Raw genomic sequence first — 25,970 nt, forward strand, 5'->3', positions numbered from 1 at the left:
ATCCATGCTCATGGTTTTATCCAGTGAAATTAAGAAGGAATGTATGACAGCTTTGGAGGTTGAGGATCTCCTCCTGTTGAAAGTCCACTTATGCAGAGGATATCAAGGCAACTGGGAAACAAAAAACCAGAAAGTTGGCAAAATCTGAGTCTTAAATCACATTAGAAACAGGTACTCCAGTCTAGTTAGTCCATTGTTCTGCAAAGACGTGTCAGTTATTTTGTTTTCTTGAAGCTATACAGAATACTACTCAGGCAAGAAACAAAGAGCAGGATAAACCTGAGTGCCTCACTGTAGGAAAAAACCTCCCAAAACCAAGACTACACGGCTCACAGATGAGCCACCAGTGTCATTTGCTTGAGATGATCATATTCATTAAGCAAATTAAATTCTGAATGAATTAATACTTCATTAGTTTCTCAGAAATTATGTTAAAAAAATTAAAGCCAGGCCCTCTCAGCAGTCTCTGAAGAAAGCAGCTGGCCTGTTGCACAGAAATCAGCCTAATTTGAGGGTGTCTGCAAAAGCCATGTCCTCGCCAGGCTACACTGCAGCCTTGTTATAATCATTACTGGGAGTGGCTGCAGCACTTCCAAATACCACCCAGCTGGGGAAAAATCCTCCTTCTCAAGTAAAGGTTAAACAAACCAGGACTGATGTGGGAAGGGAAGTTATATTTATGGGCGTCGTGCAGTTAAGCTTACAGAAATCCCTTTATCTGCCTGTTTACACCATAAAGGAGAAAGGTAACAGGGAATGAATGGTGTGTGTGGAAATGCCAAGCTCAGGTCTCCAGGGAGCAGGAGGTTTAGCAGGAAATTTGGGTGGAGGAGAGGCCCAGCACTGCCACACTGTGCCTTGCTATGCATCAGCTGCAGAGGGACAGGAAAGTCACGGTCAGTGTGCACAGAGCCAAGGCCTGCCTGAGCTCTAAGAGTCACTGCCAGCTTCCACAGCTCTGCCTGATCCTCCCTACCCTGCAGTGGGCACAGAACAGCCCTGAGGACAATCACAGAGGTGGCACAATGGGGTCCTTTCCTGAGAACACCCACAAAGGTTTTGTGTGGCAGCCTTGAGCTTTGTCAGTGAGAGACGGTGCATGTTGTACCACAGCAAATCACGGCTGCGATGTCCAAACATGATGTTACATAATCGAATTCTTACATTTTATTCAATTAAGGAACTCAGATTTCAGAAGATCAGAATATTCTGTTCTACATGAAATTTGCCAGCAAATTCTATTTGGATTTTTGTGACCATAACTAAACACGGGTCCTAAACAAAGTTAAGGAGGGTCCCAGAAAGCTCTTGGGATGAGCAGACGGAACACGAGGATGACATTTTAAACTCAAATCCTGCCTGTATTTTGCTGTACAATAGCCTGTCTGCAGTGCTCAGTGTCACACTTAGTGCCACTGCGTGACAAGTCATACTCCTCACCCTGTCCAATTTAAAAAACAAAGAAAAACAGAATTACTGAAATACCACTTGCAGAGGGAAGTGAATAAATTCACAGAGGGGCTGCAAATCTGCTTTTCAGACAGTTTGCCACATTCTCCTATTCTGTATAAAAGATAACCACATAGACCAGCTTTGCAGAGCACTGTGACAGCTGCTGGTGAAAGAACTACAAAATGGATGATTATTGAGACCAGGGGACTCGCACCCCTACAGACTTTTTGGGCCACATCTTTGAGCTGTCAATGGAATTTCTCATTTCACTCTGCACTGAGAGCAGGAACACTCTTTGTATTGAAAAATCAACAGATAACCTCAAGGGAAATTCTGAAAGAAGAAAAATATTAAAGGCAAATAAATGGGAGCGCAGTAAAAAGCAGGATTCAGAGCCTGCTGTGGGCAAAGCTCTGGCCAGCCAAGGTTAGTGACAGTGTGAAACCAAGCTGTTGGCCTAACTGCCCTGGAAAATGCTGGGCCAACAGTAGTGTGCATGAGAGGAACAGAAAATAGTACAGCAGATGGTGAGATGCTGTCTGAAGGCAGGGATATCCCATCCTTTTGGAGAGGCTGTGTGGGTGAGTGACAGGCGAGAACTAGAAAGTACTTGCCTTGCCAGGGGGAGCGTTCCCAGAGAGATTCCTGCAGTCTGGGAGCAGGTGTGCAGCCACACACACGGTCCCAGCAGGGCCTGTCTGTCCCAGCAGCATTTGCAGCTTCAGAAATTGCTGTCATTTAGATTTTTCCTTCAGGGACTACACAGAGTACTCGGAGAGTGCTGTATTTGCCTTGATTTACTACAGTAATTAAGAAAGCTGCTCCTTGGCATCCAGCCTGACACTACAAGGAGTTTGCAAAAAGTGCCACAGCATGGCCCCTCCTGCTTGGAGCTCCTGGGTTAGGAGGTTCACAGCTCACACAGCTCTGGGGTAAATCCTCACTGCTCCTTGCAGAGGCCAAAGACACCTTGCAGAGGTTTATTTGTCTCCTCCCAGACTGTACAGATTGCCAAAGGGTCCTTGGCATACACCTCCAGGGAAGGATGTTCTCCAGAGCTCCCACCTCTATGGGGAAATTCCCAGCAGCTCACAGCCATGGCAAGAAGGGCCATTCTCAAATCATTCTGCATAGAGTGAGGGGAAGGAGAGGTGACACACAGCTGACAGCTCACACACACCAATACTTTGTCTGCTCTCTGCAAATCCAGCTGTGGCTTCTTCCGGTGACCCAAATCCCACAGTTGCACACATTGCAGTGGCATCTGTCGTAGGGGCAACTGTTTATGGATTAAGTGCACAGTACTGCAGGATCTTAGTGCAGCCCTGAGCATCCCAGCCGAGGCCAGGCCATTCTGGGACACTTCCATCCATGGACAATGTCTCTATTTGTTGCCCTGTGAAACGGAGCTGGATCTACAGACTGAACTGACATGTTTCTCTGTCATCTTGTCCCTGTAGTCTCTGGTTGCCAAGGCTGAAATTGCACTCCTGACTTCCCAGGAAACTGAGTCATGAGCCTACAGACATTTCATTTTGTACAGGGCACAAAGGTGGCTGACAAGCCAGCCTCAGCCTCCCAGGAGGAGAACAGGCATGAACATTGTATTAGGGATTATTCATACAATGAAGTTAAAATCTAGATTTCTTCTTTCCTTACCTTTTTATTCCCCCCTTTCCTTATTTTTTTAAATCATAACCCAGTAAGCACCCAGGAGTATGCAACTATCACTGGGACAGGAAAGTCTCAGGTCAGTGGCAGTCCCCACCACTGGGCTGAGATTTGCCTCTGTCTGCTGGTTATTTCAGACTCCCTCCTGCTGCTCATGCAGTTGCTATCAGAGTTGATTTTAGTATCATTTCAGCAGCGGCAGATGTCTTGATTTAAAATGATATCATGGTAATAAACACATAATGGGATAGAACTAAAACCCTGGGATTTATATGATTGCTTTTGTTTGCTTGTCCTAAAGCATCAAACCCACAATGTTCTCAATTTGCCCAAGTCTGAGATATGTTGCATTGCTTTTTGCTTTTTCATTCTGCAGGAACACAGGGCTCCAGAGTTTTATTCCTGCTTCAGAGGAAAAAAAAAAAAAAAGGAAAAGAAAAGAAAGAAAATCTATTGCTTTACAATGAAATGTTATTAACCATTTTCAGTGACCTGCACAGTGTGTCCAGGTCATATCCAGCACTTGGTTTCTGCTGGAAGAACCTTCAACACCCATTTTATACCCAGCCTGAAGCTCTCTTCAACCTTCAGCAGAGGAGGGGCTCTGGGAGCTGCACCACTCGCTCTTTTATTTGAAGAGTGTGTTCTTTCAGCACTTTGCCTTGCTGAGCTATTTTTAGCCTGAAAGTATTCCCCAAACCAGCTCTTTGCCCAGCTGCAAGGCAGAGCAGAAGTGAGAACAAGCTGCTGTTCATGAGAACAGTGCTGCTCGCACTGACACTGCTGCTGAACAAGACGCTCATCAAGCTACAGACAGGGAACACGTCTTTGGCTGAACAACCTGTTGTACTTTTGTCACCCAAATGACTAAATGTATTTCTGTCACAAACAGGACAGATCCACTATCCAGCAGCTCTGTTAAACCACAGAGTGGGGAAGCAGGTAGAAGCTGCTGCTCTAAAATAAGCAGTTATTACATTTAAACCCCATGTGAGCATGCCAGTTCTTGCATATTAACTAATAACTCTGATGAAAATGAGAGCTGTTATGTTATGTTGGTCCCGGAACATGCAACATCCTTCAAGAGTCCTTATCTGAGTGTGGAGAGAAGTATGAAAGTGAAAGCCTCCTGAAGGTGCTGGAAGGATGCTCAGCATCTGCACTGAGCTTTGAAGCCGATTTTTGAACTGGGTCCTGATCTGCTCCCAGCTGTGCCCAGCCTTTCTTCCTCACACCTTGGGAAAATTAGGGACCCAAAGGCCAAATGCAGCAGGGCTTTCACAGGTGGTGAGAACAGTGATTACCCTCAAACCTTCTCCACCTGGATCCCCTGACACAATTGGATCCTGGCTGTGTTGTTGTTTCAACCCACACAGTGCTCACAGCCCTGTGCAATAACAAACTGTCACAGGGCAGGTCCTTCAGGGACAGTGGGCTATGATACAAGGGTCATGCTGGGCAAGTGTGGGGTTTCTATTTCAGCTGAAATCTGAACTCTTTGCAGGGCTCCTATCACAGAAATGATAATGACGGACAACTGTAATTGCCTGGTAGATGAGTGACAACATAATTCACTGAACTCGTGCTGATTTGCAGCTTTGAAAATCCAGACAGAACTAAAGGCCAAACAAATAAATAACACATGTAATTATGGCAACATTTATAGCCTCTGTGTTTATCTGCAGTTTTCTTATTTGGAAGCAAAAAATAGTTCAGGATGGCACAGAGACACAAATACCAGGCAATTTTAAAGAATGCAACTCCAGCATTTACCAAAGCAGCTCACCCTTTTCACACTGCTCTGAGCTCCCTCCAGTCAGAGAAGGTCAGCAGCTGCTCTTAGGATGATAGTCTTGGATGCTCCAAGGGCTGGAGAACCTCTGCTTTGGGGTTGTTCAGCCTAGGGACAAGAAGCTTCTCAGGAGACAATGCTGGGACCTTCCAGGGATTGAAGGGGGTTGTAAAAAAGGAGGAAGAACAACCTTTTACTTGAGCAGATAGTGATAGATCAAGGGGGAATGGTTTTAAACTGAAGGAAGTTCAGGCTAGATTAGATAAGAGAATATTTTTACAGTGAGGGTGGTAAAACACTAGAACAGGTTACTCAGAGAGGTGGTGGATGTCCCATTCCTGGAAACATTCAGTGTCAGGTTAGATGAGGCTCTGAACAACCTGATCTACTTGCAGATGTCCCTGCTCATTGCAGAGGCATTGGACAAGATGTCTTTAAAGGTTCTTTCCACCTCAAACCATCCTGATTCTATGATTTTCCTGTTATGGGAAATGCTGGCACATCAGTTCCCACTTTTTACATGATCCAGAATTACCTTGGGGTAAAAGCAAGTTTGTGTCTTGGTGTCTGCCTTCTAATTTTGTACAGACAGTAACAGAGAAGTCCCTCCCACCGTGGATTTACTACTACCCATAATTGTACATTGCAGCAGGCACGGTGCAGTGCGTGGGTGACTCAAAGCCCTGGCACACATCCTCTTCGCAGCTACTTATAGGAAGGATGAAAATAAACTTCTTGTTGAATTGAACATGATGTTCTGGCAACAGAGATGCCAATTTAAGAGGCAGAGCCTCTGCCTCCTGATGGGTAGCAGACACAAGCAGCTTTATGAGAAGCAAAACCAGGGCACTCCCATTTCTCCTCCCTTTGCCTGGGCTGTGAGAGGGATCCTTCCCACCACCTCCCTTCCCGACTCATCTGCAAAACCACCTGACATGAGGAACAATCAATGCAATCGCTGCTGGCTACAACTCATTTACTGATGGCTGGATTGATTGCTCGCTTGTCATCCTAGGGTCCACAGGCCCATGCACGTGTCCAGTTCACTCCTCCCTTTGGAGGAGATCATCAGAATCACACAGATCTTACCAACACCAGCAACAGGATTCCAAAGTGTAACTTTTGGCTTCAGCTACAAGTCCAAAAGAAATTCAGTTTTGTGGCAATCATACATGCAGATACTGTGCAACAGATTCTATGAAAAAATACATTTGGGAAACATGAATTTTGGGGGCAGATAAGAAACCACAGAAACCTGAGCTGCTTTTCACTGGATTCTGCTTGAATCTGCCAGGCAGGTGAGATACAGACTAATAAGAGGAGAGGAAGGAGGGAAGGACTGCCTGAGATGTGAGGGGTCAGCATAGCCCCATATGCACACAGGGGGGCTGTACCTGCTCCAAAGTGGTTTCTCATCAGCCATTCTGTGCCCACAGCTGCCAGCCCTCAGCTTGCTGTGGCTTTGCTGGGATGCAGCTCCCACAAGAGACAAAGCAGACAGTGCTGAGGGTAATTGTGAGGGCAGGGGACTTGGCAGCAGCTCCTGCTCACAGGACACATTGATGCATGGCCTGTCTGATGGCAGCCCCTGGGTGCTGGTGACATCCTCAGCCTGCTGAGCACTCAGTCACTTGTAACTGTGCAATGCAATCAATCCTTGTGTAACAGTGCTCCCAAGATATTCATTCCCTTCAGTGGGAAGCAAATATTGATCTCCTGATCAGCAGTCAGAGGCACATGTGAGTGTCCCTGGGCTCACAAACATGTGACCGTGCTCCAGAGGGGATGAGCATTTGTGGCTTTCCCCACACTCCAAATCCACATCTGCACTTGTGCTCGTGTCCAGCATCAGCGTGGCAGGGCTCTGATGGCTGAGGGAAGCCTGTTGTGCTGCAGTTATACACCACACGTGTTCACCAAGGGAAAAAGCCAGGCTCCACAGCTCCCCTGCCCCTCTGAGAGCCGAGGGAGCGCTCACGGACGTCAGAGGATTCCCATGTGAACCTTGCAGGGACAAAACAAACACCTGAGGCCATGTGCAAACCCTGAGCACCTGAGGTGCCCTGAGACCCAGAGCAGCTGGCTGTACCTGCAGGGTGCTCTGGGGAGAACCACAGGTGACTGAGCTAACTTGCAATGACCTGCTCCTCTCACCCACAGCAGTAACACTGGGAGAACACAGGAGCAAAGCAAAGTCTTTGTCTTCTGAGAGATTATAATAAATACATATTATCATCTCTCTGAGCCCAAATTGCTGGAGAAAGCATTCTAAAGGTGGTCTGAAAATACACTCAGAACACTCCCCAAGCTTCAAACAACTGAAGAACACCCGGTGCTTGAAGGTGTACGTTCACTTTGCACAGAACAGTAACACAAAACCTTTGCAGCTTTTCTGAACATGAGAAATAGCTGCACATGAGGTGCTCTGTGTCCATCCCCTTTTACTCTCACACACCTACAGTGGCTACTTTAGTATTATGAGAAAATGCGGGTGCCTGTCCAAACTTGGAGCATCTCTGACACATGTGCAGCAATCTCTGAACTGCATCCAGACACCACTTCCAGCAGAGTGACTCTGGAGCCTCCAGTTGTGCTCAGTTTCCCAGAGGCAGCTGCAGTCACGTCTGAGGTGCTGCCAGTTCAGCTCCACTCAATGCTGCTCTTGGCACCACTTGCTTAAAAGTATCAGGGAAGCAAAATCCTGGACAGAGCACTCCTAATATGAGACCATGGCAATTCCAGTGACACTGTGGGGGAATCTGAACTGAGGTGGGACCAACCTGCAAGTTATTCAAGCATTTTCAAGAGAAGTTCAAGACCTTCCCCAAAAGAACTGGCCCCACAGGTGCTCAGAGGGAGTACTCCTGCCTCACCAGCAGCACAAAAACACCCAAACCTAGGTTTTCATAACACCCAAGGACATAAGAGCATTAATTGGCTGTTTTTTCCCAGAAACAAGAAATAGATATTGAAATCAGCGGAAAGGAAATCATTATAGTCACACAACAGAAGTGGTACTCCCCATGGAGCTCAGTCACCTTGCTGAGGTGAGTCCACGTGGAGCCGAGTCCCTGGGTGACAAAAGAACAGAAATGGAAAGCAGAAGACTCACCCAGCCATGACCACGCTGTGTTGCAGCAGTGCTGGAGCCTCCTGTCCACTTCAGCCCTCCAGCCACGGCTGCTGAGCAGCACAACAGGCCCTGGTGAGCCCTGCAAGCATCCTCACTCAGGGGCAGGGACTCCACTGGATCCACGGGAAGTGAGCCAGGACTCTGATTCAAAATCACCTGCACCTGCCTCATACAAAATCCTCTCTCTGCAAGGCCTGCGGAGGCCATCCATAGTCACTGACTGAGGGCTCAGGTTTTGGCCTTCACAAAGGTTCCTTCATGGCAGGTGTCTGTTTCATCCTCTGGACTCACACGCCAGAGTGATTCTCCCCTGCTCTGCAGTCTGCTGGTAATTGTTACTCAGCTGGAGTTTGTTTCCTTTAAATATGAGATTTGAGCATCCCGTCTGTGGCTCCTCAGTCTCCCCATGCCGTGTTCCTGGCTGTGCTCCCCAGGGTGTGAGGGGAGCCCGGGCTGTTTCTCCAGGTGTTCCCAAGGCCCTGACACCGGCTCTCCGCAGGGATGGACAGTCCCTTCTGAGGAAACTCACTGAGCTCAGCACACAGGGTGTGTTTCTGCTTCTGCCACAGGCAGGATTTGTATCAGCTTCAGGGAAAACATGGAATAAATATCCAGAAGAGAGCACCTGTTGCTCAGAGCCTGCAGCAGCCAGAGGACGGCTCACCCAAGCAGAGGCACAAACTCACCTGAAATGGTTTTTTACATTAAAGCTCCTTCAGGAGGGGTGTGGATTTTTACAGGGGTAGTCCCTGCCCTGCCAGGAGCCCTCAGAAGATGTCTGTCCTTCCCTGGCTCTGCCTGGCTGCAGGTCGGCGCTGAAGGCTCGGTGTGGGGCTGAGGTGACCCCACACCCCAGAGCAGCTCGGGCAGGGGGGGCTCTGCCCCACAGGGAGCACCCACAGGGGACCTTGCCCTGAGGGTGACCAGACAAGGCGGTGGATTCACTCCACAAGTGCTGAAGTCCTGCAGAAAGGGGGTGTGGAGCCCCCAGCCCCGCCTCAGCAGCGCCGTGTGGCCCCAGCCCCCGCGGGCCCGGCACTGTCAGGGCATCTGGAGCCCTGCAGCAGCTCCCCCAGCCCAGCCTCCCCACAGCAGCTCAGACTGCGAGCAGAAACAGCCTCTGGACACAGAGAGCCTTCTCCTGAACAGTAGAAATAAAGAGACACGAAATGTCCCCAGACCTCAACAGCAGCAATGTCAGAGGTTTCTGCCACTTCTCATTTGATCGTGACTCTCCCTGTACTTGGTGTTTTCACTCTATCCCCACCTTTCTGAAACCCTGTTGGAAATTTATTTTTAACCAAAGTCAGTGTCTAGTTTTGTGACTGTGAAGCAAAGTTTGGAAGTGTGGTCTGTATCTCTGAAAAACTCAGGAAAAACCTCTGCAATGCTCACGTGTGCACACAGTCTGTGTTTGTCTGCACCTCTTCCTTCTGCTAGGGGTAAAGCTGAGGGTGTGCACAGAAAAATGGGCACTTACATGTTATTTATCAAAGCCAAAAGGGAAACAGGATTTAAATCATCAACCATTATAGATACTATATATAAATACAGAGCATTCACACAGAATCACAGAATTTTCAAATACATTTGCATTCTCATACTGCTCTATTTATTCTGTTAGGCTTTTAATCTCCCAGTTTAAAAGGGGTCTCTGAAATCTAATGTACAGATTTGGGAGAGTCTATCCATCCCACATGGCAGGGCTGTAATTAAGAATGGCTGAGAGAGAGGCATATGAGCAGCAGGTCGAGTGGACCTTTCATTTGCAGATGAGCTGTCCCAGTAAGTCATTCTTCCCTGATTTATATTATGAAATGCACTTTATCTGTTTCAAACAAAACCTAGCCAGACTTGTGTAATTTCTGAGACATGCAGGGAAATGAAGAAGGAGTCCAAGGGTAACAGGAATTAAAAATACATGTTTAAAGCCTTTCGTTTTGGCATCATTCCTGTTTCTGCTGGGATTGTTGCAACTTCCACTGCTGGAGTATCTGGTTTATTCCTCCAAAGAGGAGCCAGAGGTCAGGAGAAAAGCCTTAGGTGATATAAAGCGTTAGGTAGGAGTGAGAGGCTGCAGGTGTTTCTGCACAAGAGCTCATCTATTTAAGTTTTCTGTTGGTGTGCATTTGGTGCAGTAGTTGTGGTGCTTCGTGTTGCCAAAGATGAGAGTTTTTCCAGAGAGTTTAATTAAAAAAGGCTAAGGAGCTGTTGGTCTGATAACATATGACCACAGAGTTGATTTGGAAGATATACTGGGTAAGGCTTAAAAAACAAGGAAAAATTAGAATCAGGTGATTTTACTGGTTTTTTTTTTGTTATTTCAGTGTGTTAACAATTACTTCACTTTTCCATCTGCTGTATATTCGACAAAATGTAGATCCTGTTACAGCATGATTTTATAATTATTCATTTATTCCCTATACCCAGCAGAGGAATAACTGCAGCAGTTTGTAGTGTGGTCCCTGCTCTGAGTGTTTCTTTGTCTCTGTAACTTCATCTCTGGCTTGGCAACATCTGCTGAGAGCAGGCGATGAGAATCCTCAGCGTTGCCAGAACGCAGGCCAGGAAGCATCGGAAACTCTTTCCGATCTGCTGGCTGGATTATGACATGAAAGCCAACAAATGCAGCCTCTGTGTGTGTGTGTGTGTGTGTGTCTGTGTGTGTGTGTGTGTGCTAGGGGAGGGCTCCAATTACCTGAGATCCTCTGCAGATATCACTGTGATACTCTCATTCAGTATGCGCAGTGGAATCGCGGTGGCACCGATCATATGATTTGGAGAGTCAATCCTGAAGCAGCACTAGTGAGGAGGGGAGGTGGCACCGAGACACTCGGTTCAGACAGCGTGAGGCTGTGAGCAGCACTCGGATTGCATTCAGCAGGCAGGAGCAGAGCTGGGAAACCACAGGAAAGCTTTATTCCTGGCCAGTCTGCCTTTTGTCAGGATGCGCTGCTGGTGCGAGTAGAGGAAAGAAAACGCGCTGCTATGTGTGATTAAAAGGTGAAGGCAGTGATAGAGGCAGAAGATCACTGTGAAACTCCTTTGATAACCACCTGGAGAGTGAATTTTACCTCTGGAGAGTGCTGGTTCCAGCTGACTGTCTGGAAAGTATGATGGAAAGGATGCACGTTCTGAGGAAGCCTTTCACTGACAGCAGAGCAAGCTAGAGAACTTTTACCTGCATTCCTGGCATTTGGGAAAAACAATATAAGAAAGAATTCTCTGCCAGGATTCTTTTTTTTTTTTTTTTTCTTTCTTCACAAATCTTGGAGAGAGATTTTGTAGTCTCCTCCTGACGAAAACACCAACCAGAAATCAGAATTCTACAGACTTTCCAAAGAACAGGCATGGTACAAAATGTGATTTTGGTGTTTTTCCGCAGGCGACTCAGCCAAAGACCCGCTGTTGAGGAGCTAGAAAGAAGGAATATACTGAAACGTGAGTACTTTTTCTTCCTAAAGTATTTTATGTGTGTTTGTTGAAATCAGTGATTGCATTTCCAGAATGTATTATTTTTAAATAGACAAATTAATTCACTGGGATCATTTTCAGTACCTAAAAGTTTTAATTTTTCACAGACTTGCAATTTTAGGACAAAAAGAACCATTCAGCTTCAGGCTTTGGAATAATTTTCATTCTGATTGCAGTGTTACTGGTGTCCAAGAGGGGAATACAATCCCAGTGTCACAGTGCCATGAGAATTGGGGTGACATTTTTCAAGACATGGATTTTCAAGGCAAACACTGAATTGCACTGGCAATACAGTGGAAGGGGAAAGCATCCTTGCAGAGATGTGATTCTCCCCAGGTCTGTTTGTTCATGTCACTGGAGATCTTCCCAAAGCCAAGTCAAAGATCAGCCTGAGAAATCAGAATTACTAGAGGGACAGTCCCAGGCCTGGTACGGGCGCTGCCACAGGGGAGTGTTCTCAGCATCTCTCAAATTCACAAGGCAAATCTTGCAACTCTTTTCCTAAATGTTTCCAAAGGATCAAACAAGTGATGAACATCATCCTTTCCCTTACACTGCTGAATTAGGGGAAGGTGAGAGACAGCTTTGAAATTGTCTCCACTATGGATCTCAAAAGGGGGAATCCATCTGCTTAAATAGCAGTCTCTTTAGCGCTGAAATACAAAACCCAGCATGATGTGAGCTATAGGTTCTCATTAGACATAAAATATAAAGCCACAGAAATCTGTCACAGAAGTAGTGCTGCCTACACTGTTTAATTTATGTTTAATCATATGATTTTAATTCACTAGGAAAAAAGTCATCAACATTGCATTACCTAAAATTTCATGTCTCAGAACTTTCTTAGTGGTTCCCAGAGAAAAGCCTTATGCTCTTGCCATTGAAGTTATCTGGGATTTCATTTCAGTTTTCACACAAAGGGATGCCACAGTATAAAATGTATTTAGCAGTATTTTCTGTACAGTTCCAATGCACAGATCACACACTGTAAAATAGGCTCTATTTTGCATGTGCACAGCTCAAGGAGGAAAAGGAAACCCTCTTTGCAACATGAATGGGTGAGCTTGGCCAAACTTCACCTCTCTTCTACCAGACAGGCAGGAAAATGCAGTAACCCAAGATCCTGAACTATGTGGGGACAGATTTTCAAGAGTCAGTAACCAAGATCTCTGAAAATCTGTTCCTTTGGGTTTTATTCCTGGCTAAGGAAAAGCTGATCTCCACTGAAAAAATCTGTTCCTTTATGTTTACTTTTTTGAAGTGTGCTGGTTACATCCTTAATCTGGGTTAAACTGACCAGTTTTAATAATAAAAAAGTTTGAATACATTCATATAATGAGCTTAGAGAGAGATAAAGCAGAAAGAAGATAAAGCAGAATTAAAGATAGTTCCTGAATACCAGCTAAACATACTGGTCTAGATTTGTATCTCATTTAAAGAGCTCCCAGCATGGAGCAAATTTATTGACTTCTGTTGAGTTGCTCAGGCTTTATACAGGTTCAGCTGGGATCAGAACCACTTCCATTTTATTTACCTCTGCCATTATATAAAAGCTGAGTATTCTGTATAGCTGTAGCAGTGTAAAAGCCCTCCAGTGAAATCTCCACAACCTCCTCCAGGTCTAGTAAGCGTTTGTGCAGTTTTAAGTTGTATATTTCTCAACATCTTTGATGTTCATAATTGGTACTGCTGACAGAAGTTCTTTTATGGACTCAGAATTCACATTTGTACAACTCTGGTAAAAAGAGAAGCATATAGCAAAGTACAATTATTGTCACCCTAAAGCAAATCTCAGCAAGATTTCAAAAAGTGATTTCTTGTCTCCTTTAGGGAGTTGTTTCTGAGATAAAAGTAATACTTAAAAAGCAAACTTAAAGCCAGCACTTTCTTACAATTTTGTTGATCTTCCAAGTCCTTTAACCATAGATACACTTCTGGCTTCCCACCAAGCATGAGAAACAAATGAACTAAAATCACAGCCCAGGTGTCAGATGTGCCCTTGCTGCACTGCACAGAAAGCTGAACTCACAGCCAAGAAGGCTTCTCTTGAGCCCCACTGTGGAATCCCTGCTTCATTTGGAGCCCACGGAGATGCTGTAGTGTCACGCAGAGCTGAGAGCTCCCTGAGGGACTGGCAGAGCTCAGAATGAGTTCCAGCTCTGCACAGGCCCCCTCAGAACTGGGAGCTTCTCTGCTGAGATTTACAAAACCAGCCCTCAGCAATGAATGGATTTGTGTGGGCAGAATGATGGTGATGGGAAAAGCCTCTCTGGGTTGTCTGAGTAATAATGCCTGAGTTCTAGTATCCCTTGCCAGCATTTCATATCAAATATCAGGTTATTTTTTTTGTAAAACAACTATTTCTTTTACATCTTGGAGCTGGAAATGAGCACTGAACCCAAGTGAATAGAAATAAGTTACTACACATTTAGTATATTTGGAAAAGTATTTTTTGATCAGAAATGTATATTTTTGGCTTTTTTTTGGGAATTAGAATCATAGAATCACAGAAGGGTTTGGGTTGGAAGGGACCTTAAAAATCATCTTGTTCCAGCCTCTGCCATGGGCAGGGACACCTTCCACTGAACCAGGTTGCTCCAAGCCCCATCCAACCTGGCTTGAAGACTTCCAGGGATGGAGCAGTCACAGCTGCTCTGGGCAGTTCTCTCCCTGCATATCACATCATATCTTTAAAAGGCACTACACCACAGAAAAACATCTATTCTTAATTAACAAAAAATACAAAATAGGAATATCTACTCTAAAATGGGTGAATTAAAGCTGAATGAATAACTTGCAGGCATCTCTCTATCTAAGAATACCCTTTACTTTTGAAAGCCTGTTCTCCTTTTACACATTGCAGACTGAAATAGCTGCTCATCCCTGACACAGCACTAATTTTAGCTGACCTGTTCTCTTTACATTTTGTGCCTTGCCCCTGAACTGTAATGCAGCACTTTATAGCATTTTAAGTTTATTTGATTTACATGTCTACCCTAGCCAGGTGGAGCTGTGCACTACTGTTATTTTAAATAGATTTGATTGCATCTCAGTGCTGTCTAATGAGTGCAAAAATCAGGGAGAAAAATGCTTCATTGTTAAAAATATCTTGGAAATCCATCTGCAGTGCTAGTGGGTTTTGGAGGCATAGTAGAAATCACGTGTGTGTTTTAACACTGGAAATATCTAATGCAAGTGGCATAATAAACCTCACAGTAGTACCCAGAGAATCCCTGAATGGTTAAAACCTTTTTCTCTGGCTCTGCAGCTTTGTTCAGGTCACGGGCTCACGCCTTAATTTAGTAACAGATAGTACTGGGAATAGAAACGCCATTAACTCGTTTCCTAAGGCAGGGGATCTATTTCAGTGTTACAGCACTCGGGGCTATTTTTAGAGCCAGTGTGTAGGAGTTCTCACGGCTCGAATGTTAATAGGCACAACACACAAAGACAAGGGGCTGAGCTCGGAGCAGAACGCTGCACTGGCACCCCGGGAGGAGAAAGGGGTCTCACGGCAGGGAAAGCCAAGGTGCACGTCAGTGCCAGGAGAGATGCAGCCAGAGAGAACACGACTGACGGGCTCTCTCTGGAGATGCTGCAATGAGGCTGCTCAGCATCTGACAGCATGAATGGCTCCAGCAATATGCAGAGTGAAAAAAGACGATTGATCGGCTATGGAGTGTTTTGATTTTCCTTCTGAAGTTTATCCGAGTGGAGCGTTGGTGTGGCTGCTGTTGTTTCAGTAAAGGCCCGTGGAGTTCAGAGCTGCCACTGGCACCAGCACGGTGTCCTCACACAGAGGTGACTCCGTGCTCCAGCACACAGCAGAGATGCACTGAATTACCAAAACACACAATTAGCAGCTGCTCGTCTGGCTGTGCTCATTAGTGCCTGGAACTGTGGAAAACACCAAACTTCCTCATGAGGAAAGTCATCCTTTTCTTTATATTCTCCGCAGAACGAAATGATCAAACGGAACAGGAAGAGAGAAGGGAAATCAAGCAGAGACTGACGAGAAAGGTAAAATCTTGCAATACCTGCTATTAGCTTTTAGAAATTTAGAAAAATTACTATAATATCAACCAGCCATAGAGGTCGTTATTACTCCCTTAATATACATCCTCCTCAGCAGTGTCTGATAGCAGTGTCTGGGAATATGAATTATAGATATATCTACTTTATCTCAGCTAGATCAGATTTAGTAGAATATTTACATACAAACTTACTCAGAAAATGGGTATTTGCACACTGCATACTTGTCAGCTCCATTGCTGGAAAAGGACTTTTTCATTCTTTGTAGCAGAGCTGACTCCCTGCTGAACACCAGGTCTGCCCCCATAGTACATTTCTTTTTGCATTTAAAATATTCTCAGAATAAGAACGAGATCGTGTTGTTCTGTTCACAGAAATCCCTAATGGAATTACAGACCAAATATGCTGATAACTTATTAAAGCCAGACTGAAATTCTTACACTGGGTCTAGTGCTGAGGATCTCACACAGACAATCTGCCTCTGCTGTAGCAGAACATCCTACAGCATCCAGAATCATCCAGAGAGCATAAAAAAATCCATCATGATTCTTTCACATTTTGAAAATACATTTTATCACTATCTGTGTAAAAATATTTTCTTTTTTTTGTCCATGATAAAGGCACTGTTCTGTAGCCCACAGTTCCATTTAAACCATTATTACTCTCCTAGCAGTCCTCCAAATGATGAAATATTTCCCTGGAGTTTCCAAGGGTTGGGTGGTTTTCCATGTGTCAATGCACACTGAGCCAAGATGAAAAGCAGCAAATATTGCATTTTTTCTGATTCATTTGTTACTAACCCTGGTTTTATTTCACAAAACTTCTGAATCCAGCTTAACCAGCGACCTACAGTTGATGAACTGAGAGACAGAAAGATCCTGATTCGATTCAGTGATTATGTGGAAGTGGCAAAAGCACAGGACTACGACAGGAGAGCGGACAAACCATGGACACGACTGTCAGCAGCAGACAAGGTACTGACACAACCACAAAGTTCTGCTTTCTCCTTGCTTTGTCTGTAATGATACATCACGTTCTCAACAGACTTTAACCTCTGCAACATTTCATCTCTATAAACTTTACCATGATTTTTTATGTTGAAATCATACCAGTATCATAAAAACATCTATTTAGTACTCAAAAGGCTTCTACACACCCACCCAAAAAGGTGAATACAATTTTTTGGGCTCCAATTCAAAACAATTTCCAGCCAATAGAGTATTAACCTTTATTCTCAGACTGGGAGTTTTGTCCCAAATGGTCAAAAATTTCCTTTCCTGTTTCCTGTGAATGCTCAAGGAGTCACTGGACCGACATTCTCCCGAGCATGAACTCTCATTTTGTCCCATCACATACCTGCCATGTAACTGATTTACAGCCCAATTTAAGTGTCACATTTAGTTGCTTGAGTAGTAAGAATAGTTCACCATGATTTCAGCCAGACCAGCTGGGAAGTTTCAGGGCTGCAGGAAGCAGAAGGAGCAGGGTGCTGAGACAGTTACTGGCAAAATGGCAAACACAGGACTGTTAACATGGCTTTGTGCTGAGATGTGGATATCAAACGCTTTGGTTTCCATCCCAGTGTCTCCCCAGTAAGGGACAAATGGGTTTAGAGGACCCATAGAAATGGAACAGAGTGTTTCTACTCCAGTAGCTGCTCTCCCAACTCTTTAAAATGGTGAATAAGCTACTCCATACTAATCAATGGAATAAGGATTTTATATTTTCTTTGCAGGTACTTTTATTAAAATTCGACTTTTCCTGGTTTTACTGTTTCAATGTTCATGTTTTAATTAACAAAGCAGGTTTAAGAAAGTGACAGTTCTGCACATACTGGTGGCACACACTAGGAAGTCAGGGTCAGAGCTGCACCTTCGTATTTGTGACTGAAAAATGGATCAATTTCTTGGCAGCTTCTCTTAATCTTTAATAAATTTTACCTGGAGTCTTATTAAATGTGAGACAACCAGCCCTGAGGTGTTATTCTGTCAGAATTGCTTCTAGACAGCAGTGACCCTGTCAGCAATCAATAACAAATGAGAAGTATTGTGTCACCAATCCATACAACCCAAATATTCAGCATTTCTATCAGCACAGAGTACTCTGCCATACCCAATACCTGGTCCTTCTACCTCAGAAAGCTGTTCTGCTCTGCAGGTCTGGGATTTTGCTCACAAACACAAATTATTTGTTCATGTTTTTCTCTTTTCAATTCCTAGGCAGCAATTCGGAAAGAGCTGAATGAATACAAAAGTAACGAAATGGAGGTTCATGCATCGAGCAAACATTTGACAAGGTCAGTTTTCCAGCTGATTATTTCCACTGCCTGCTAAAAACTCTGCTTTAATCCTGAACCTGTGGATTTTACTCTTACATGCTGTATGAGAGAGAATATTCAAAGGGAGGTTAATAGTAAAAGAAATTTGGAGCATTTCTCTTCCTGAAGAGAACCCAATTTTCTGATTTTTTGAGGGGCTTTTATTAGCACATACTAAGAAACCTGCAGACATTCTGCAGAGCATCCCTCAGCTGGCACTCCTTGCACCAAAGATAGGTAAAAAAAAGAGATATATAACACAGAAAACAATATGATTTTTTAAAATAGGACAACTTAATACACTGTATAAAAATCTCTGAATTAAATGTACTTGAGTCTGCAGCCTTATCACAAACAAAAATTCCCTGCTCAGAAATACAAAACTGCACCGACCACAACAGGCCAGTGCCCAGGGGTGATGCCTTTGTTGTAACTGGATTTCTTCTAAAGGATTCAGCCTGGGGATTTCAGTGTTCCCTGTCAGTGCAGCTGCTATTGGAAGGAGAAAGCCCCAGGTAACTTAATGACACTTAACTCCCTGGCAGGAGGAGGTCAGGAGAGAGAACAGGTCTGGGTTGTTGTCACTCTCCACGTGATTGGGCCACTGGGAACCTGCTCAGGGCAGTGCCTGCTCCAGGTGCCTGGACTGTGTTTAAAAACACATAAAAACATTAATTTCCCTTCTTTAAATGGAGAAACAATATGAGAGGCTGATTCCACGGCCACTGATACTTGCAGAAAGGCATCATTAAGGACAAAGCAGCTTCACTGCACTGATGGAATGAAATGTGGGAAGGGAAAAGGGATGGCTGCAGTTTCGGTCTGGAGTGAGCTATACATTTCCTAATTGGAGCTACCTGGGGAGCTTGAGGAGATGATAATGAGAGATTTTGAAATTTGTTCAGGATATTGGAAGTAAACAGGCTTCCAATTTACAATTAGTGCTAGAGCATTACAAATGATTGGGGCTTTAATTACAGATCTCAGCCAAAAGAACAAGGCTACAGAACAAGAAGAATATTTATTTCAGACTCACAAGACTATCAAACATTTCACCAACAGTAGCTCCTCACACTTTATGAAGCATTTCAACATTGTTGAACTCTTAAAAAAAAGAACAAGAAAGAATATTGCTATCCATGACTAAGTGTGGCTTCATTTACTAAAAGAAAAAACCCACATCAACTACATACCTGTATTTGCAATTGCATTCCCAAAGAAATGTAAACAAGGTACACTGGGCCCTGAGGACTGTACCTGCATTACAGCAGGAATGTGCTGGGGAAAATGAAGAGTTGCTAATATTCTTCAGCATTGTCTCTGTGCCTTTAAACAGAAGGAATACTTTTGTGGGCCTTTAAAAATTTTGTTAATCTAACATAAAGTAATTGAATAAAAAATAATTGAATTCTATTGAGAAATGTCTCTCTTTTCTCCTAGATTTCACAGGCCATAGAAATTTTCTTCTGAGAAGAATCTGTCTTTACTTTTTGATATTGCTGCTGAACATGCATCAGGGAACACTGAAGTCTTTCCCTGAGGTTCAGTGCAGGCTCCCTGGATGTTGATGTGACAGAAGGACTCTGCAGTGAAGCCTCTGCAGCACTTGGGGACAGGACGCCAGCCCCGAGCTCTGGAGGCAGAAGAGTCTGGCCTGTGGAGTGGGACAAGCTGCTGAAAAAGACTGAAGTGAAGCTACTTGGAAGAGCCTCCTCCTCTCCTTTGCCACCTGTGTGGAACTGGTTTGCAGCCTGCCTTGGAAAAGGAGATGTTGTGCATGTACAGGCTTTACCATTCCAAGGCCTCTGACATAAACGGACATGACACTCTGTCATCCAGTATTATGTTGACAAGACATTTTGAACTTACCACAATTAGTTTGTAAAACACCTAAGTTCATGTTCTAAAAACTAATTTAATGTATTATAATTTCATTCTTTTTTATATACTGTCTAACAGAATCACAGCTGCAAGCATTTTTGATTCCTGTTACTTTTGTTCTTTAATTAAATGACTACTTATTGCAGGAAATGAACATGTTTCCTAAAGCTCTTTTTTTTTTCCCAGGGATAGTTGGGAAGAGATTATAATTATTATGCACCAAACCATTTGACTTCATCAACACAGAGTCTGCAAAAGGATGATCTCAACTAAGGTTTTCCATCTTGTGGAATAGCATAACCTGGTTCTCACTCTGCACCAGTTGAGGCTCTGTCCCTCTAAAAATGGCAATTTGGTTCACTGTTATTCAAAATTACCAAATTGGACAACCAGAGGCAAAAATGTAACAATGTATTTTGATGTTTAACAAACAAATGTTTTTAATGCTTTCTTGACTGTAAGAAGAAAAAAGTTACTAAATACTAATAACAAAGCAAATAGAACAGGTTGAGAAAAATGTAAAGCCAGGCATTTTAATAATGCCTGACATGGAGAAGCACCTGAGGATTTACTTGATACTACTAAAAAAAAATACTTGTGAGAAAAGTAACACATTGATAGCTGGAAACCACACCTGATGAGACAGAACAAAATGGTGAATCTACTCACAAGACAAACATTTCTCTGCAAGAATGAAGTGTGGCCATTCTAGGGAGTCATTCAATGTTAAAAACCTGAAAAAGGCATTCTTGGTCCTGTTGCTTCATTGAGATGATCTCCATGAAGTGTGAAAATAATAAAATGCAGTCTGTCAAAGTGCTTGTATGGACTGAGTTGCTGGGAGGTGGGAAGAGCCCCCACACAGTGTCAGTTCTGTACCAGCTGGGGATGGAAGCACAGGAACTGGAGCTGCTCCTGGAGGAACTGTCAGGGAGGAATGGAAGGTAAGGACACAAGGTGCAACACAAAGTCTGTCGCAGTGCAATGGGAGAAGGAAATAAGGACTCCTGGGAGAGGCTGTGTCAACATTTTCATGCTTGCCTTGACTATCAGCTGAAGACTTGAGTGACCCCATCACTTGATCCCAAGATGTGCTTTTCCCTCTTTATTGTAATATTTTAACTTGTTGGCTTTTTACAGAAATATATAACATCATAACTAGCCTTTTAACATACATATATCTATCATTTTATTATTAATAATATAGGATTAATTCTTAACAACAATATAATGATAGTCCAAGTGCAATATACAAAAAGTCTCAACAGAAAGGAGAGCAAAGTTCCTTCAGCAGAAGCAGCATTTTCAGCTTGAGCAGAGCAGATGAGCCACGGTTAACTACAAACTAAACTTGTGTATAATCCACGTACAGTATGTCCTGTTCAGCAGGGATGCACACTTCCACTGGCAATAAATATAAAACACATTAAAATTATGTTGAAAAACATAATGAAAAATATTGTAAGGGTAACTTAGAGCAGCTTTTAAATGTCAAACAGTGCCCCTGAGCTGTGTCACTGTTGCACCTGGGGTAGCTCTGAGTGGCTCTGATCCCGCCTCAGCCGGCCCAGCCTCTGCTCTGCTCCTGGAGGAGGCCTGTGACAATTCCAGAGCTGCTTCCCCCTGGCACTGAGCACTGCCTGCCTGCTGCTGGGGGGTCTGTGGGGGTGTCTGGACTCCCTGGGCAATGGACTGTGCTTGGTTCCTTGTGGAATTTGGGATCACACCTCAGAGGGCACATTTGGCTCAGGGAGGCTGTTCTCGGGCATCATCCTCCCAATGGGAAACAGGCCTGCAGTGCCTGTCACTAGCTAAAAACAAGGCAGTAGTATTATTTTTCCCACATGACCTCATTGTAAGAAAGAATTTGGGCCTTTTTTAAAGAATTTTTAAACGTTGTACAGTTTAGGGAAAAGCCCTGTTTCATTCAGATAAAATTCAGACAAGTGAAAAGTTTAACATCTCATGGAGTCCATCTAGTGGAGATCACAGCAAACACAGGCTCAAAAAAACCCCAAACCACACAAAAACCAGAAGCTCAGAAAACATTCGTACACTGATGTAAATAGGATGAGTGGACCAAATTTTTTACTGGAAATTTCAGTGTAATTATTTCCAGAGACAACACAGCCTTGTGGCTTTAAAATTCTTACCCAAAAATAATTGCACAGCAGCTCTATCTGACTTCTTGCTGTTTTAAAGCAAAATAACAATGTCATTGAGTAAAAACCCCAACAGACAGCATCTGTTTTATTTTTTTGACTTGCTCAATAGAACTATTTGCAACACAGTTCCAACCCAAGTGCTGAGAGTGTTCTCTCAGAAAATCCTACTGAGGTCTAACAACAAACAAACAGGACTGAGATCAAACCAGGTGGTTTGGTCCCTAAATAATTTCTCTTATATTCTGAATCAGACACAAAATGTAGATTCAAAATGAAGTTCCAAGTGATTTCTCTGAAAGTCAGTTAAGTAACCTATAAAAATTATTAAAAACTTATTTAAAAGTAACATGTGCTAAAAATAAAATAGCATATTACATTTTAGCACTCAGTAAAATAATTCCAAATCTCACAGGTGAGTAGGTAAGTCTTATGCACACAGATTTTAATATTATTAAGGAAAATATGCTTTCATTACATGGTTTCCTTGAGTGTGACCAAAAAAAAAGAAAAAAGAAATTAAAAAGTTACCAAATTTTCCATTACAAAAGTGTTTATATTCACCTTGAATTTCAGGAAGGAATCTGAAAAACCACTTCAGAATTCTGCCTTTGATTGAAACAAGGTCTGCAATCCCCTGCGAACGTTACACAGCTCCTCTTCTTGCTGTACAAAAAATTTCCATTTATCACTTTTATCACATGCTTTTGGAAAAAGGCAGATTTTATTTAATGTACTGTGATCCTGGTGCACTGTACGTGCTGCTTAACATATCAAAGATGATACTTTTCGACATTAAGACTCAGAACTAAACAAGTCCATTCACGTCTCCCTGTGGCTCCCATCACCCAGGTAAGGTTTTAAATATAGTAAGTCGGTGACATTTGCATTCTGACTAATTTTTATTTTTGATAGAGGACTAGAAATCAAATTTTAGTAATTTAGTGTTCAAACCACAAAAAATAAATAAAAATGAGGACAAGATAAATTTATTTACCATTTCTTTTAAAAATTTCTCTTGGAGTCCTTTTATGTCTTCTTTCATCAGATGCATCTACAAAAAGATACTGAATGCATCTCCTCTGCTCACAAATGCCTCCTTATTTTCAAGCAAACAATGATATCCCTAACTATGTCATAATCAAGAGATTCAGATGCACATGCAGCCACCTACCTATGGGAAAGGATGTTTTAAATTTTTTCTTACACCATGAGTAACACCAATAAACAAAGTCACAGAATTGAGAATAAATTCTGATAACTACACACACCTTGCAATGGGTGAAGTCTAGGCATAATATTGTGAAATTAAGGGACATTTTATGGTAAAAGATAAAAAAAATATTATGTATCATTAATATAATGCTGAGGACAAAACCTTCAGGAAAAAAGTCAATACCGGTATCTGTGGGTACAACTGAGAAATTATTAAAATGAGCAAAACAGAAGTTCCATACCTCTGAAGTAAAAACATCTTCTTCATACTCAACAGAATGGTAGATATTCTTTTCAAAGGAAGTTTTCAGAATCTGAATTCTAAAGAAATGAAGACAGTTCAAACAGCTTTGCTACATAAGAACTTCCCATACAGAGCACAAATACACATTAAGCACATTGCTGGGAGTCTATTTGCATTAAAAGCACAGGTAAATATCCCCATCATTGTTACTGCTGGAACAGTCTCTCAGGTATGTGGAGAAATTTAGCTGGAGAATAATTACATGAACATTTTAATTTAATTTTCTCATCAATCAACTCTCTTTTATGGAAAAAGTTGCAGAAAGGAGTTGTGCTGATCTCCCTCAAGTGAACAGAACACAAATCTCATCCCAGGATTAGAGAACCCTACTGACCTCTGCTGCTCATTCTTCATGTACGTACTAAAAGTGTGGGAATGCTTTTTCCAAAAGGTCTGCAAAGAAAAATATTACAAAATGCTAATGAATAGGAACTGATTTTCCAAACTAAAAGTCAATAATTTCTATTATGAACAAAAACTCAACACAGAAGAGGCAGGACTTACACAGCCCCCACAGGAGCTGGAAGAACCCAGCCCATTAAAGTTTATTTAATGGAGAAGTTTATTGTAGGAGGAAAAATATACAGGAATTCACATAGTGGATACATGTAGGAAAATACAGAGTGACCTTGGGATTCTAAGGGCATCCTGACACCCCAAAAGTATTATTTTAAACTGGACCCAACTAGAAGCAAAAAGGTAAGGGCTTTGAAAAACCAAATTAATGATATTAAGTTAAAGATGATGTGAATCATCTACAGATTCTACAAGAACTCTTTTTTACCCATGATCAGACAACTACAATACAAACCGAGAATTCTTTTTCCATGATCTTCAGGGACTGAGAGTCCTTTTCAAACTTCTCAAGTTCCTCAGTGAGAGTAAAATGAAATTTGTCCAACTGCCTGATCCTACCAAAACAAATCAGGTTACTTACAGAAGGTATTCACGGCATTGTAAGGATGTTTTAACAGAAACTGACCTGCATTCATGGAGTTGGTAACTCACTGTTGCCAAATGCTCATGGGCAGCTTTCAGTGTTTGCTTATTAAAATTATCCATTTTCCGGGAGCGGTTCTAAGAGGATGTTTTAACATGAAATTCAGATTATTTGCGCTTTAGGGAAAAAAAACCCTGTAAAATATGTTCAGTACTGTAACTGCTTAATATCACAACAAACCCCCTTTTAAAAATGTAATAGTGTGGTGTAAGCCAAGCTGTCACCCATGTGCTCTTGTATCCCCCAAGTGATGGACGTGAAGGGTCTTGCCTCAATTTTCTTGGTAAATTCTTTCTGGAGCTGTTGACAAATGCTGATGGTTGAGCAATCAGGCCCCCAGAATTCCCCATCCAAACCAGACAGGTCATTTACAGATTGAGTGGAGATACTTTCAGACACTGAAGAGAACAAAAACAATGTCAAATTCAGTATTATAAAGTCCCCAGTCTGATAGGACAGCTTTTGTTCTATATAAATGTCACCAATTAGGTGGCTGAAACCAGTTTCTATTTGCATATCAATTTTCTGACTTTTTATATGGATCCAGTCTTTAAATATTTAGCATTTTTTATTCTTTGCTTTAACATGTAAAATGCCTTTTTATGGATATTGTTTCCTTGTTAAAACTTGAATTGGTCACATTCTTTTAAAACTTTGCACTGTCAGTCCATGACCAACCTCTGTAAGCAGCATCATCATCTGTTTTAAATAATTTTTTGGGCTGCAAACTTTTTCTTCTCCTTCCTTTCTTTTTCTCCTCTTTGCTTGTTTCTGCCTCATCAGAGCTGCTTTCTGTGGAACTGTGATAAGTTCGTTTGAAGAATGTCTGTACGCTTGGTCCTTCAAAAAACATGGAAACAGTGCTGAATTTTAGCATTATTTAGAACAATGAGATGGGAGGATGAAGAAGATTTTATTGACACCCTGGATGCAAACTCTAGGAGCATGTACCTTGGCTTTAGAACATGAGAATTATATAGAAATTAATAACCATTACATCTACAGAGGGTATGTTTAACTGAACTCTGATGAGCAAGCCTGGGATTTTTTCTGATAAAACCATTATCCCAGCATCGGTAGGAATGCATCTAACTTTTTATTTGGAGCACAACTAACTTTACAAAAGTTGTATTTTGGAGCCTGATTTTCAGGTTTTTTGGGATAATTAAAACAGCAGAGAAAAAGAGTAAAAAATGGAATAATACTGAAAATATATAAAATATAATAAGATTAAAAACTTTGGCCATATTGTTATGCCAAATAAAACATTTTTCTTAACCCTTATGGAGACACGTAGGAAGTATTTTGCTTTAAATTAGATGTCTGTACCTGACTCATCCATGAGAGAATAAGGTTCTTTAGTCCAAGGCTGTACTCTACTCCTGCTGGAAGCACACAATGGTGTTACACAATCCTAAAAGAAAAGTCATTGATTTATTCATTAGCTTCAAAATTAAATTGCTTTTAGAAGTCTCCATCAGAAATTGATGTTTTTTATGTTGTGAAAAATAATTTATTTTTATTGGAAGTCACTAAG

The 25,970-nt window shown here is 42.6% G+C and overlaps 3 protein-coding genes across 6 annotated transcripts in view; 1 reads left to right on the top strand and 2 right to left on the bottom strand.

Moving 5' to 3' along the window:
• The window catches only part of LOC111938045 (uncharacterized), a 207,498-nt gene extending 198,345 nt beyond the window's left edge, over positions 1 to 9,153 (bottom strand). Inside the window, exon 1 of one of the 2 annotated variants that reach the window (XM_086852841.1) lies at positions 8,028 to 9,153. In XM_086852841.1, coding sequence (XP_086708967.1) covers positions 8,028 to 8,255 — 228 coding nt within the window. In that variant the 5' untranslated portion in view covers positions 8,256 to 9,153. The remainder of the gene's footprint in view (positions 1 to 8,027) is intronic. The other variant, XM_086852842.1, reaches the window with a different exon arrangement.
• PHACTR3 (phosphatase and actin regulator 3) overlaps positions 1 to 19,906 on the top strand; it is a 99,316-nt gene extending 79,410 nt beyond the window's left edge. For all 3 annotated transcript variants that reach the window (XM_086852823.1, XM_086852824.1, XM_023939612.2), the window contains exons 9-13: positions 11,434 to 11,489; positions 15,481 to 15,542; positions 16,388 to 16,528; positions 17,774 to 17,850; positions 19,312 to 19,906. In XM_086852823.1, coding sequence (XP_086708949.1) covers positions 11,434 to 11,489; positions 15,481 to 15,542; positions 16,388 to 16,528; positions 17,774 to 17,850; positions 19,312 to 19,327 — 352 coding nt within the window. In that variant the 3' untranslated portion in view covers positions 19,328 to 19,906. The remainder of the gene's footprint in view (positions 1 to 11,433; positions 11,490 to 15,480; positions 15,543 to 16,387; positions 16,529 to 17,773; positions 17,851 to 19,311) is intronic.
• The window catches only part of SYCP2 (synaptonemal complex protein 2), a 28,139-nt gene continuing 21,042 nt past the window's right edge, over positions 18,874 to 25,970 (bottom strand). The window contains exons 38-47 of the mRNA XM_086852820.1: positions 25,763 to 25,847; positions 25,112 to 25,273; positions 24,704 to 24,831; positions 24,416 to 24,510; positions 24,245 to 24,344; positions 23,768 to 23,826; positions 23,372 to 23,450; positions 22,912 to 22,968; positions 22,479 to 22,580; positions 18,874 to 21,156 (exon numbers count right to left, since the gene is read on the bottom strand). Coding sequence (XP_086708946.1) covers positions 22,512 to 22,580; positions 22,912 to 22,968; positions 23,372 to 23,450; positions 23,768 to 23,826; positions 24,245 to 24,344; positions 24,416 to 24,510; positions 24,704 to 24,831; positions 25,112 to 25,273; positions 25,763 to 25,847 — 834 coding nt within the window. The 3' untranslated portion in view covers positions 18,874 to 21,156; positions 22,479 to 22,511. The remainder of the gene's footprint in view (positions 21,157 to 22,478; positions 22,581 to 22,911; positions 22,969 to 23,371; positions 23,451 to 23,767; positions 23,827 to 24,244; positions 24,345 to 24,415; positions 24,511 to 24,703; positions 24,832 to 25,111; positions 25,274 to 25,762; positions 25,848 to 25,970) is intronic.

The sequence above is a fragment of the Cyanistes caeruleus genome, chromosome 16 (assembly GCF_971803275.1).
Source record: "Cyanistes caeruleus chromosome 16, bCyaCae1.hap1.1, whole genome shotgun sequence".
Lineage (NCBI taxonomy): Eukaryota > Metazoa > Chordata > Aves > Passeriformes > Paridae > Cyanistes > Cyanistes caeruleus.